Source organism: Mya arenaria, chromosome 5 (genome assembly GCF_026914265.1).
Source record: "Mya arenaria isolate MELC-2E11 chromosome 5, ASM2691426v1".
Lineage (NCBI taxonomy): Eukaryota > Metazoa > Mollusca > Bivalvia > Myida > Myidae > Mya > Mya arenaria.
In genome coordinates this window covers 58,492,772-58,507,000 of record NC_069126.1, presented here as the reverse complement: position 1 = coordinate 58,507,000, position 14,229 = coordinate 58,492,772, and the positions used below count along the sequence as shown (strand labels likewise).

Below are 14,229 nucleotides of genomic sequence, written 5' to 3'. Positions count from 1 at the left end.
GGACAGAGATGATACAAAACTAGGGTGATTATGGACTAGGGTGTTTCTGGACAAGGAAGGTTAAGGACTAGGATGATTCTGGACAAGGGTGATTATGGACAGAGATGATACAAAACTAGGGTGATTCTGGACTGGATTGATTCTGGACTAGGGTGGTGGTTAAGTATGATTATGGACAAGGATGATTATGGACTTGGTTTTGTTCAGGACTAGGGTAAATCTGGACTGGGATGTTTTAGACTTGAATGATTCAGGACTTGGGTTATCTGGACAAGGATGATTCTGAACAAGGTTGATTCTGGCCTGGGTTTTGTTCTGGAATAGGGTAAATCTGGACTGGCCCATAAAAACATAGTACTGAAAAGCAATCTCCTTAAAACTAACACACATTGCCTCTGCTGCTTGGAAAATTGCAGTCAATTGTATGGTGTTTTTAATTAAGTTCAAGATAAGAATTACAAATAAAAACGCAGGAGAACTTTTGCCACACAGGATACCACTTAGGTAAGAAAACATTGTGGCTGGTGGTGGCCGTCAATCATACTTTGGATTTCTTTACAGATACCCGATACCAAATTAAATGTCGTCAGAAGAAATACACTTAGCATTGGTGTTTAAGTCATTTATATGTATGTGATTGGAGTGTCAAATTAGTTCAATGTGATAAACCCACCCGAACTTGATGATTTAAAGGAGGATTTGTTTACCAATCGTGTTTTGACATGTTCTTGTTGCGAGTAGGCTGGAAATTGTGGTTTTATATGGTTGTACATTACAGTTTATATCATGTTTTCAATGGCCACTAGAGATATTCTTACAGGACATTTTTCTTGCTGATGTTATGAAATAAGCTTTGTTGTTTCCAAACTTAAGTGTCGCTCAAATGGTATTTTTTCTCTATCTATAAAACAACGACAAATGACGAAGCAATGTTGATTGGCAAGCTGTTTATGTTCTGGCGTTTTCAGGCAGAAATTATTTATTTTCAAATATTTCCGGCGATCAGGGAAACATGATAAAGCCGTTAAACAATAAGAGGCAGGACCGGCGACATGGAGTTAAAAGGGAACATATATAAATATATTAAATTGTATCAATAAATAATTGCAAAATGAGCACCATGTTGAGCAGACCACTGGTTATGTTGATCAAGCAAAAAAGAAAGAAGTATTACACAACTGGAAAATAGTTTGGCACGAAGCCACTTGAGGCACTTTTGAGGGATAATTATTCACTTTCGGCAGAACATAAGTGGATAGGGCATTTAAGTGTAATGCGGCTTGTATGATAGCAGCTGGGTGTGAGGAGTAATGGTTGATATGATGCAAACGAATATTTATAACAATTATTTTATTTTTATTCACTTAGTTATAATGCTAAATTCTAATGCTATTCAATGACATTTTGTTTTTGCCTTTTCATTGTTTCAAGCCAGTTAATTGAATATAGAATGGTGGCTCTCTATCAGCTATTTTGTATCGCGAATTACCTAATGCCTATACGTCACCATTATTCTACAGGGAAATAAAGTAATTTTTCCGTTTTTCCCCCGCTTATACTTTTACATATTTTGATATTTAATGTAACATAAAATTCTGATAAAAACAGATAATTTTAATTCAACGGTTTTTGAAGGGTCATTTCAGCAATAAAATAGGCAAAGATAAGCGAGAAAGGACATTTGAATGTTGAAAGTAGCGAGCAATATAGCAGATTTATTTTTTGCCGACAAATACAATAGTCAGGCCAAGGTCTCATATTGCTGCTTAAAACGGGCTACATGCTGTTTTTTTTATATCCACTGCATAGCACGTTGGTTGTCGGTAAGCGCAGAAAACGTAGAAGTATGTTCTTACCTATTTTGATATTGCAAGCAGATACAAAGCAACCGATACTTCTAAAAAAAGTAAAGTAGTTTCTTGACGTTCGGGGAAATATAAAGCCGCCATCCTAATTTTGCAAGTTTAATACAAGTTGAACCTGGACGGTAAAACAAGGGTGCTGTAACAAAGTAAAAACACGACAGAAATATCAAACGTAGCAGGAGAAATACACAGATCAAACAATTTGTAAGTATTTAACTGGACACTGGCTGAAAGATTGATTTGTTATCAGTATGCAGAAGTAAAACTTCGCGTAAACGGAATATAAATTGGGTCAAGGGATAACCTAATAGTATCAAGGCAATACATTCAAACACAAAAAGCCCTATCTTGTCGAAAACAAATACTGTTGAAACAACAGTATTAAAAGATAACCCTATCTGTGCGAATGCCAGTGAGAGGTACTAAGTAATACAGATAAATCGGCATATGTTGGCTATTGTATAGCATTCAGTGCCTTGTTTGGCATAAATTGCTCCTTTTTGTGAGGTTGCAGAATATATAAAAAATCAGTAACCATATCATATTATATAGGTGATACTTCTTTAATCAAAAATAAATAAATGTTTTAAGTTAAGTACACAAATTTTAATGTGCGTTCATGAAGTTGGCAGTCACGAACCGTGTCATTTGCGTCCTACAAACTATACAATAGATTCCAAGCAGCATCACCATTTGGTGAAAACCCTCCTTCAAGTGTGGTTAGGGCACGTATGCAAACTTCCAAATGTGCGTTTCGTATGGGCCACATTAAGTGCGGTTAAGGTACGATACCAAGATATAGTGCAGCCTTATGTGTATTAAGCTGCGCAGCTTAGACATATTCGTATATTGTAGTAGTTACATGCTAAACATATTTTTTTGGTTTGATTTCAATAATGTTTTTACAAAGATAACACTGATACACATTGACACCGCGACATGGAAAAATCTAATTGGTGGCATAAATGTGCCGCTAAATAACCCCATGACTCCAAATTTAAATAATCATCTAATTCAAAATTAACATTCATAAGCATTTCATCATACATTTTTTCTAACATACGAATATCTAATAGTCCCCACTTGTATGATATTCATCCAAAGACTTATTTCACTTGTCGAACAATGTTGTTCTTCTTTTCATGGCAGATGCATATTTTGTATAGCAACATGTCGTATGTATAGTTTATGAAGATACATGAAAAAAATGTCTGTTAAATGGCTTAAATGCATGCTAAGTTAAGGAAGACAGTTTCGCTACTGGGTCATATCCAAATGATCTTTGCAAAATAAGTTTTCTCAGAAGCAGTAAACATATCGTTGGCGTCTATAATCTTTGATGTAAACTAGTTGAGGACATACACGGCATTATCGGCCGAACTAATTCTCCCACCCTGCTAAGCAATCTATTTTATCCGTAGATCCTCCAACTGCACCAGTATGTGCCATCAATGCAACTAATATCTCCATCAGCGCCGTACTACTAGAGGGATCAGACGGCACAATAACCTGTACCAGTTCTGCCATTCCACCCGAGATCACATATATCTGGTCAACTCCAGGCCGTGGATCAGTGTCTGGAGCCAATTTATCCCTTACCAAAGTACAGCACTCCTCTGACCTAGGCAATTACACCCTTACCGTCACAAACATAATGGACCCCACTAAAGGAAACATGATAACGGGTACCAATACTACTGCGTTCTCGGTGGATGTACAATGTGAGTTGTATTTACAAAATAAATGCTATATGTATTCCTTTCAAAACCTAGTATTAATCTAAGTATTTATTATTCAACATTGAACTAGTTACTATATCATCATTGGTTTTGAATGACATTTTAACTAAAACTCTGAGTAAAATACTGTTTATATATTTATATCGTTCTCGTTCAAAGCTGATAGAATGTGCTAAGAATGTGTTTACTTCTGTAGTTGGACCTAAAGTGAATCTTCCGCAGACCTTTGATATTTTGGAGGGCACGGACTTAAACTACTCTTGTTTGTTCACTCCTGGGAATCCTTCCCAGACATCGTTTGTCTGGACGTCGTCAGATGAAATCAGACAATGGAACAGCCAGATTGTCAAAATCAGCTCTGTGAAGAAATCCGACGACGGCATGTACACATGCACCGCTACGAACCAGATGACGCCTACTGGATCGCCCGCCATAACTGGAAATCATAGTGGAACCTTTTACCTCAATGTTCAGTGTATGTAAATGATTTCGTATTTATTGAATTCACGTTAAAAATAGATGATCATAGATGGCTCTTTTGTTAGGTCTAAACTAAGTTACAGCAAATGAGCGTAATGGTATTTTTTCATTGTAAAAATATGACTCTCTATAGTTTATTATATCGCCGTTTTTAGGTGTTTGGTTTGTCGAATCAAAAGTCTTAATGATAATTTGCAACATCTGTGACCCAGCATTTCTAGCAAAAATTGTCATCACATTTAACAAGGCAATTTGTCCATCCACTCTTCATAATATATGTCTATAAAATTATAGTTATGTAAATGTGTGTGTCATATGTATTTGTCGAGTAGGCTACTTGGTGAAATATACGAAGAACGTTACATTCTTGGTTCAGCCTTTTAACCATGCATATAAAACGTAATTACAAAATTAGTCTGACCAAGTCAATAGTGAAATTTTCGAAACACCGATAAAACTTTAAATGCCATGTTTGTGCTCCTTGAAGGGAGATCATTAAGTTATCACGTTATCTTTCCGTCTTGCCCTTTTTACGCCCTTCCGGCAGACCCATGTCCGGAGATTACTTCAGCAAAACTAGTGATGGGATTCAATGAGACTCTTAGTATAATGGTAAAATATGATATATAAAATATGAGTGCAACGTGAAACGTCTTATATAATTATGTCTGTTGCTTGTCCTTACCAAAGGTCAAAACATACTGAAGGGAAGTTTGATTATGGGCAGTAAGCAATAACCGGAAGCACAGTGCCTGCAGAACTGCAATACAAACTTCCATATTTACTGAATTAACTTCCCTTTACCATTTGGTTGATGCTTGTTTTTTGTCCGGAACATAAATCCAAAGTATTTGAGGTATTGACTTCAGTCTTTACGTACAGATATATCTATAACGAAGTGCAGGGTACAGGAATCATCACTCCGTTTCACTATTTTTACAAAAGTTACTCCTTATTTTGTATACCCTTTTTTGTCTGCAGCATATGCGGTCTATGACTGCTCCTTATCCAATTTGCACTTCTCATACAAAACATTTGTATTTGCTATTCTATTCCTCAAATGATATACACAAATTAAAATTAACTTGACATAAATCCTCTCAACCTTCAACAGAACTGTTTATTATCGTGCTTCTGCCCCACATCCATCTTCTTTGACATATTGAAAACAGTAATATTTTTAAATTTTCGTTTTTGTTTTCGAATTTGATCCCTGTCTGGGAGCAATCATCATTTTCAACGATTGCTTTGCTTTTATTGTAAAGGAACTTACTTAAAGGTATTTGTTAAACTAGGTGATATTTGATTGTGGGTCGTGAGTGTCTTTTTTATTTAAGCTTGGTAAGAATATTAAATTAAGTACATTTTTATCTTACTGTTATCGAGTTTGAAATATTATGGTGTATTGGTTTGATGCAAAGGAATTGGTTCCTAAGACTATGGGCTCAATAACCTAAGTTTGCATAAAGCAGGTACACACATACACGAAGGTCATAAGGACAAACTCATGCACAGGTACAATGTACAACGGCGTTGTTTATTCATTACCAACATAGTCTTAAGGTAAATATTATATATGAGAGGTAAAATCATCCCAAGGTAGTGCGATAACAGATACAAATTAAAATGCACGTTCACATTAATTGAAGAAGTAACAAGTTTCCCGTTTTGAAATTTGATCCGAATTAAGTGTATCAAAACGTATGCGTACCGAAATATACCCACTTTCTGCGAACAACAAGGTATCGCATATTCGGTACAGGTTCTGCGTATAAAGGGAGGTTTCAGCTTCAAGTTGATTTCATTCAATATGTACATTTTAGTCATCAACATCTCATATTACCAGCAATACTCATTTTCCAGATAAATCTGTCGTAAGGGACTTCCACGTTACGGAGCACATCGGAACTTTCAACGTAACACAAACAGAGCACAGCAATGCGACGTTTACCTGCACTGTGGATAGTAATCCTTCAGCATCTATCAATATTCAAAAGGACGGTGAAATAAGGAGATCCGTCAATCATTCAAAATACCTGGATTATACCATTGTTAAGTTAACATGCTTGGATGCAGGGCTCTACACATGCGATGGCAGCAATAAGTTTAATAACGAAACTCCTTCGAAGAAGGACTTAAGGTTGTTTGTAACATGTAAGTTGAAAACACCTTTATTTTATGATAAAACAAGCTGCTTTCTAAGCAATCAATTCTAGGCATTCAATTGTTTTGAAAAAAAAAAATAATTTCGGAGTTCTGTAATTTGTAACAATGTTATGGAACATATGATTCATTTATTACTTAAAAAAATATTATTTTCATAGAAGTAGATACACACTCTCTTGAACTAAGACGTTTATTTTCAGGCACACCAAGGCGTCCACCTGGCGAGGATATAAAGCTGAACTTTACAGCCCGACAACACGAAAATGCAACACTGCATTACACGGTGTTTGCGTACCCAGTCCCTAGTCCGTCGCAGTTTGTCTGGAAAAGATGTTTAAGCAGTACAAAATGTACAAATTTATCAAATCTCTCCACAAAGACTGAAATTATAACAATAGGATTATCGAGTAATTTGACCATTTTGAACATTGATAAAGATGATTACGGCTTGTACAGAATTTCAATTGACAACGGTATTGGTGAGGAACTAGTCGAAGTAATGTATCTTCAACCCGCAGGTAAGCTACTGACTTAAGATGCTTCAATTGAAAACGTATGGTTTGATATCTATTACAATATTCTTAAAAAGACATAACTCTTTACAGTAAATATTGAAAAAATGCAATGGTTTCCTGTGTAGGGTTTTTCAACGATATAGCACATGTATCTTTTTAAAATACGAAGGGTATCCCAGTATATCAGGGACAATAACCATTGCGAAACGAGATAGGCAAAAGTCAGTGTGGGTATACCACGTGATAAATTAGGTCATAAATGTTACGTCGGAAGGCAATATTTTGCTTCGATTGAAGACTTTAAAGTGACATTCTTATTCAAAATCAATATATACAAATGCATAACAAACATAAATTTTGACTGATAAACCTTAAACTGCTTACTAAATAATGCATATATGGAAAATATTAACTACTGATAAAAGATTGCGCCCGTGAATTCAATAGCGGAAAGCGCTAAAATTTTAAATGATTGGTGAATGCTTAAAGATTAACTGTGGTATATTAAAGTCTCATAAGGTAGAAAATCCGTGTTTTATGGTCATTTCTTTCAAATTCAACATGGTATCCTTCATAATAACCATTTTATTTTACATTTATTCATCCTTCTTCGAATTTTAAACAATATTATTTATTGTTGTAAATATTATTTGGGAGTAAGGGTGCATCTTTAAACAAAGATAACTTTCCTATTTCTTAACCAAATAAAATTACACATAGCGCAGTTTATGCCACTTACGGAGCCCCGCATTCGGTCTTTTACCAAAACTTTTCACAATACGGCCGTCTGACGGAGCACTGTCAAAACATTGTTTTGGAAACAGGTTTGTCGAAGTGTTTGGTGAAACTAATCGCCTTATCAAACTTCGGTAATAAAACGAAGGCAGGGCTCTGTAAGCGGTATAGACTGCCCTTTGTTTCATTTAAAATAGTGTAGTAAAGAAAAGTAATCTTTGATTTAAGTCTTCATTTTAAGCAAAATATTGCCTTCCGACGTAGCATATATGACGTAATTTATCACGTGGTATACACACACACTGGAAGAGCCAAAAGTTCGTTTTCATTTACAATAAAAGCGCTGAAAGCATTGAGAGGCTGCAGGCGCGACATTCTAATTTTATTTTTCTATTAAACTGTTCACAGGGAAGAAATCGATTCCAGATAATCGTTTTAGTGCCTCCAGACTGTTATTGATAAGTGCATGTTAATGTTAATTGGCGATTTTGTAATACAATTAAATAGTTTTATAACAGTGACTGTTGAACCTTTATGTACTAGGTTATATAATCATTGCTTTAATCTTGCTAAGTTTATTAAATGAAACCCGATATTGGCTGATGATGTTTTGACTATTCGATATAGGTTACGTAAGGCAGGGTCTTTTAGTCAACACATTTCCATTTTCTACGGAATTTTATCTAATAATCTATTTCTCGGTTCCTCACTTAGATTCTTCGGATTGCTTTCAAATTCATGTTAACTATAATAAACCGCATATTACAATTCATTTCATTTTGTAATCCATGTACACTAATTCTTTACAATGAAATGTGCGTTTGACATTTTTCGACTTATGAGCCAGTTTTAGACGAATAATTGTAAGGTTATCGTTTAGATTATTCTTTTATCGCACAGACAAATAGCTATATTGCTATAAACATGTTTTTGAATTTCTTAATAAATGCTCATTCACAACCTTACCTGGTAATTTTATTTCAGTTTTAACTATTAAAACTATTTAACTATTTATTTTTATTGAATTAACACACTTTGATAAAAAAGCGTTCCTTAAACAGTTGTTCCTACTACCTTACTGTTGCCATATCCGTATTTGTTATTGAATTTAACAAATTTTGCAGGACCACCAGATTCACCAACGGACTTCTATGTTATTGGTGAGTCTATCGGTGAAACACAAGCAATACTAACATGGGCACCTGGACTAAACAACGGTTTTCGTCAAACTTTTAAAATATCGTATGGAATATTGAACGGACTCTCAAACATTATAAACGTGAATGTTTCTGATGACGAATTGGCGGAAAAAATGAATTATACAATAAACAAACTGGAACCTGGAAAGCAGTATTATGTGGAACTTTTTGCTTCTAATGCCGAAGGGAATTCCATGACAGTCAACGCAACATTTACAACATTGGTGTACATTGTCAGTAAGTTATTCAGTTATATTTTCCATTGCATTCTTGAAATTCAACCGTATGTCTACACATGATTTTTGCATGCGGCATAATTCAAGAATGTTATATTTATTGTTTATATGTATCGTGTAATATGTAAAATATCAATTCTTCCCAAACCTCTTTTTAATCGCTTACATCTCGTTCTCTGAAATGACGTCACCTGTGGTAGTGTTATTCTCAAAACCGCCACAAATGGTATCAAGTAAACGGTATTCTTAGACAATTATTATGCGGGCAAATCAAAGCTGAAAAAATTGAAATATTTTCGTCGATAAATGCCTAACACCAATCAGAATCTGCTTATATCTGGTAATGTTACCTATTTGGTTGAGATAAGCAATACTATGTTCTGTTGTAAGCTTTTTGTTAGATTCCTTTAACATCCTTTTCTCTCTAATACTTAGCGTGTAGTAAGTTGAAATGCATGACTACCCGTTAAGCGTTTGATAAAATCTCGCTTTCAATGACGAAACGTGGTTATTCTCCTTTTTAATAACGAGCTTATAACATTTACGTTATCTGTGTTTATTATTTTGTGGCGTTGTTGGTCTTATTGTTGGATCTGAGATACATCAAAGAAGCTTATTGTTAATCTCTTACCTGCTTGTCTACATACTTCATAATCATGTCTACTGTCCTGAACAGATGCACGTTTCTTATTTGTACGTTGTAGATCCAGTGGGGCCTTCAGCCGCTTTAATCGGAGGATCAATCGGAGGTGGCATTTGTGTAATTTTGATTATTGGAGGCGTTATATTGGGGGTTATGAAATTCAGAAAATTCGGTAAGTGATTGAACAAATAAGTTTCATTTCACGTTAAGGGTTGGAACACGTATCAGATTAGTATCTGTCTGAATACCGTCACTGTTGATATCTATTTCTATAGTGTGTAGTATTTTTTCCAGTCACGCATATCACAACTAGGGTGAAGGAATAATTTCACCATGTATATTAATGATTTACTGCGTTTGTTTTCACGGTTTGTTACAGAGTTACCCATATATAATTTTTAAAGCAATACAATACAAAAATGCAAATTTATCATATATTAAATGTAAATCCCGTTATGGGTTAGTATTTAGTTGAAATTCTTAATTGATATGCTACTTTGTCTCGATAGTAGACTGTGTTTTATTTACGATTGGTGTCGACGACCCAAACTTTCTAACAAATTGACGCTAAGCTTAGAACAATCAGGCTTGATCTAATTACATACTTATGTGCAATTTGAAAACCGGTTGACACGAAATTTCATTGTTATCATCTAAACGGTATTTGTTGACGAATTTGCAAAAGCTGAAAATTCAATGTAATCACAGACAAAAAAATAACTAATTTGAGTACTATTATCCATTGTCGAAGAATTTATCCAAACGTAACACACGAAAATGATAAAAAGTGATAATAACACGTTTTTGTTTACAAACGATACGTCATGATACAGGAGGGAACTTAAGTATTCCAACAACACCAATCCCTAATATAATTTATTCACGTGGCTACTATATATTTAGCGTTAAGCTTGTTTTGACTGATGTGTCTTAAATCCATAATTAGCACGCTACAAATGGTATACGCACGGCCAAGCGACATTGGGTAATCCCCAATAATAAGTACTCATTAAAAAGGTAAAGTTATTCTTAATTCCATCGTAAAACCTGCTTGTATCTATGCTTCATCACAAAAAGCAGTATAATTCTTGTTCCAGTGGCTTTGCATTTGACCAATCCTGGTTTTAATAGCTCGTTTATACAAAAGGGTTTCATGTAATACTATTTACCTTAACAACGAATGTGCCGGAAGTGGTACTTGAACAATTGCCCGCCGGATTACTAGCTAAAAGAGCTACCAAATGAGTTATCTTGTTGACCTGTTAATGCTATCGCAAACTTAACTTCTTTCTTTTACATTGGCATTTAATTCGTCGGAATAAAAAACACGCATAACTAAACTAGATGCTTGCGATTTTTACAATGACGAGCGATAACTGAGTAGCAAAACATATCAAATTAAAATTAACTTATTCAATTCAAAAATCACTTGCATTATATTGTTGCATTGAGAACAATTACTAGTAATAGTATGGTAGTTTTGAATGGCATTGAATAAATAAAATAAAATTCATTCATTAAATAAAAAACAAATAACTTTGAACTGAATGTTCGAATTTGATGAGTTGGCTGATGTAAATAAAACTTTTTGGATGACGTTCATCAAACGTATTTGACATATTTAAATGTTTAACGCCCATTTTTCAAGGCCTTAAAAGCTTAATTGATATATTTCGGTATGACCTATACAATTTTCTTTTGCACACAAACTTGTTTTTTTATAAAGCAGCACAGTTTCTTATCCATCCCTAATAACCAAATGAAGTCGGTCCGCGTAAAAACAGTCCTATACAAAATAGCTAAATAAAGAAAGTATATGTATTTGTATGATTTTCGTATGTGTTTTAAACAATAATGTAACATCATGCAAACTCTAATTTAAGGACACACCAAATTAATGTTTTGGTCATTTAATTTTTGTAAAAAATTATTGTAGCGAGCGAGCGAAAAATAAAAGCAATATCAATAAGATAAGATTGTTGAATATAATATCCCTTTAACCCATTTGAATGCAATCTTGAACTGAACCTCTACTGGTCAATAAAAAATGCCTGTATACATACTATTTATTCATACGTTTTTAGTAAACATTACAGGTGTATGGATTAACCAAATTTGTTTGACGATCATTCATAATAAAAAATAACCCTGCTTTTAGGAAGAAATTTGAACGACAAATGTATCTACCTGAATTGTTTAAACATCATTTGCTGTATTTAGACGTTTATCAGGATTGATTTCGGATGTTTAAAAAATGATGTTAAACACAAGCAGCATCAAAAATCAGACTTTAGATTTGAATATCGCAGTAAATGCAATTGCATGTGCTAATCGAATTGAATTAGGTTGTATTCAGAGTACTTTTATGGTCAGGTAGTTGTTTATATAATAGGCAGTGGTTGAAATGAACACAATCCGGCAGGCCCTGCATATGTTATATAGCAGAGCTTATTAAAATATTGATGCCAATAATAGTATAAGTGTTTGGTCTTGTTCATCCCAAAGTCTAATTTTAATAAATCCCAGATAATGTTGTTAATGAAAATATAAATTTAGTTATAAATTAAGGTTAGGTTAACCTATTTTTATATCTTTTCGGACAAGTGTGATTTTGTGAAAATATCTTTCTTCGAAACTGTTGGTTTGCCACAATTTGGTCAAAAATGACTTTGAAACATCAATTTGGACCAAACAATGAAACATTTCCTGTTAAATTAAGCTGTCTTCTTCAGTTTCGACGACATGAGGTCAAATTCTGGTCATGTGTGTCTTGACTTGAATCAAATAATACTCATTGTTCGTCATTCCGATTTCCATCTAAAAACAATATATAATTACTCAATATAATCAGTATCAGATTAACATGTAATGATATATATTGCATAATTAATGATTGCATTGGATGGTGAACAATGACTTCAAGCATTATCACAACACTTTCTGTCGAAATTAAGATTACATTTTAAAAATTCGAGCCACAGTGTTTAAACCGGAAGCCGCCGTTTTGATTGAATGTTTTGAAGCAATGCTAAACCGATCAATATAAGTATAAAACGCCACGCAACGGTTACTTCCCTTTACAAATCCGCAGTAAATAGCGTAGGAAAATAACAAATAATTATTTTTCAGCCTTTAAAACGAATACCAAAAAATTCTGGTCGGCCGTAAAAGTATAAGTGAGGACGAATGGTTTCCAAATTTTCAAAAAAATAGGAGCGGTAAATCCGCGGAACGAAACATCAGTTGGTGTGGCCTAAAATAAAATTAAATTTACTCATAAATGCCTTTTATTATTGGAAGAAATTTTAAAAAATATTAACGAAACTTGTTTTGAATTCCAGAAAATAAAAAAGAAAGAGAAATGTTGACAGGCAAACAGTGAGTAAATATTTATCAATCATATCTCGATATCCTAACAAGGTATTGTGTTATTTACTTAACAAAGTTGCTTTGCTTCGCTATTGGTATATATTCAAAATTAAGGACAAAACGCATTATATTTCAGATTCATGTTCATCAATGTAGTAAGACACCATTTTATGTTCCGAAGCGAGGTATATAAACGTCACACTATCCGATCGTTCATTCATCCGTCCGTACCTGCCTACGTCAATTCGTCCGTCAGTACGTCCGTTTTATTGTGTCTCAGCTGTACTTTAGATTAGTGTAGAAGCCACATAGGCACATGCACTATCAATAGAGTCTGAAATTCATTTGTGTCTCATGAATAACCTTTTCACTTCAATCCGAATTTGCTGCAGCCTTACAGAATTGTAGCTCAACCAAACTAAATTCTGTAATGAAAAAGGTCCTGAATACCACATAAATAACGTTTACAATCATGATATCTGTGCGACCTTGTTTTCGTGTATCGCTTTCAGTAATTGCGAAGTTAGATATGCAACCTGCAATACATTTTTATTATGTTTCTGGATCAAACTTTTCAAGCCGAGTGTAATAGTTTTATTCCTTACGTTTATGAAGGTCTTATAGTATTTCTTATATTATGGGTTAAAACCAAACCTGTCGTGGTTCGTACTTTGTCCTAGTTTGCACAAAGAACAATCGTTTTTGATAATGTTCATGTCTTTTACAATTGATTCTACACAAAGTTTATGGAATTGAGTGTTCTCATTGGTTTTCTCAACTCTTACCCATGGTGTCTCTTAACATTGTTACTGTGGTTAGTACAAACATGGTCATACTTCCAGGAAATGGTTAAAACCATAAAACTCTAGAATGCACCAAAACGCTACAATCCATGAAGATTGCTATTCTCACAAGAAGAAATCTCAAGTGATAAGGGCAGCAGTCTACACACAATATTAGAAATGGAGCTGACAACACTTTTAATAAATGCTGAAATGTTACTGGGCTATCTACAACCCTGCCCTAAAAATGACGTCACGTCATCTACTTTAACTTATTGATTACGACTGTTTGTACCTTATTGCTCTTCGTTTATAACATTATAACGTATTCATATATAATGCTTATCTCTTGCGAGTCAATACTTACATCACATCTAACATTTAGTCAAATCTTTTTGACTGATTTAACATCCATGAATACACAAAAATTCAAATTTTATATAAAATTTTCAAAAAAATACTTATTAATTCCAACTGTTACACTTTTCTCCCTTCTCCAA

General features: G+C 34.1%; 1 protein-coding gene across 2 annotated transcripts in view; it reads left to right on the top strand.

The window, feature by feature from the left end:
• The window catches only part of LOC128236297 (hemicentin-1-like), a 79,899-nt gene that overhangs the window by 49,634 nt on the left and 16,036 nt on the right, over nucleotides 1-14,229 (top strand). The window contains exons 9-15 of one of the 2 annotated variants that reach the window (XM_052951184.1): nucleotides 3,287-3,586; nucleotides 3,801-4,079; nucleotides 5,948-6,238; nucleotides 6,451-6,768; nucleotides 8,625-8,936; nucleotides 9,640-9,750; nucleotides 12,920-12,956. In XM_052951184.1, the coding sequence (XP_052807144.1) occupies nucleotides 3,287-3,586; nucleotides 3,801-4,079; nucleotides 5,948-6,238; nucleotides 6,451-6,768; nucleotides 8,625-8,936; nucleotides 9,640-9,750; nucleotides 12,920-12,956 (1,648 nt within the window). The remainder of the gene's footprint in view (nucleotides 1-3,286; nucleotides 3,587-3,800; nucleotides 4,080-5,947; nucleotides 6,239-6,450; nucleotides 6,769-8,624; nucleotides 8,937-9,639; nucleotides 9,751-12,919; nucleotides 12,957-14,229) is intronic. The other variant, XM_052951185.1, reaches the window with a different exon arrangement.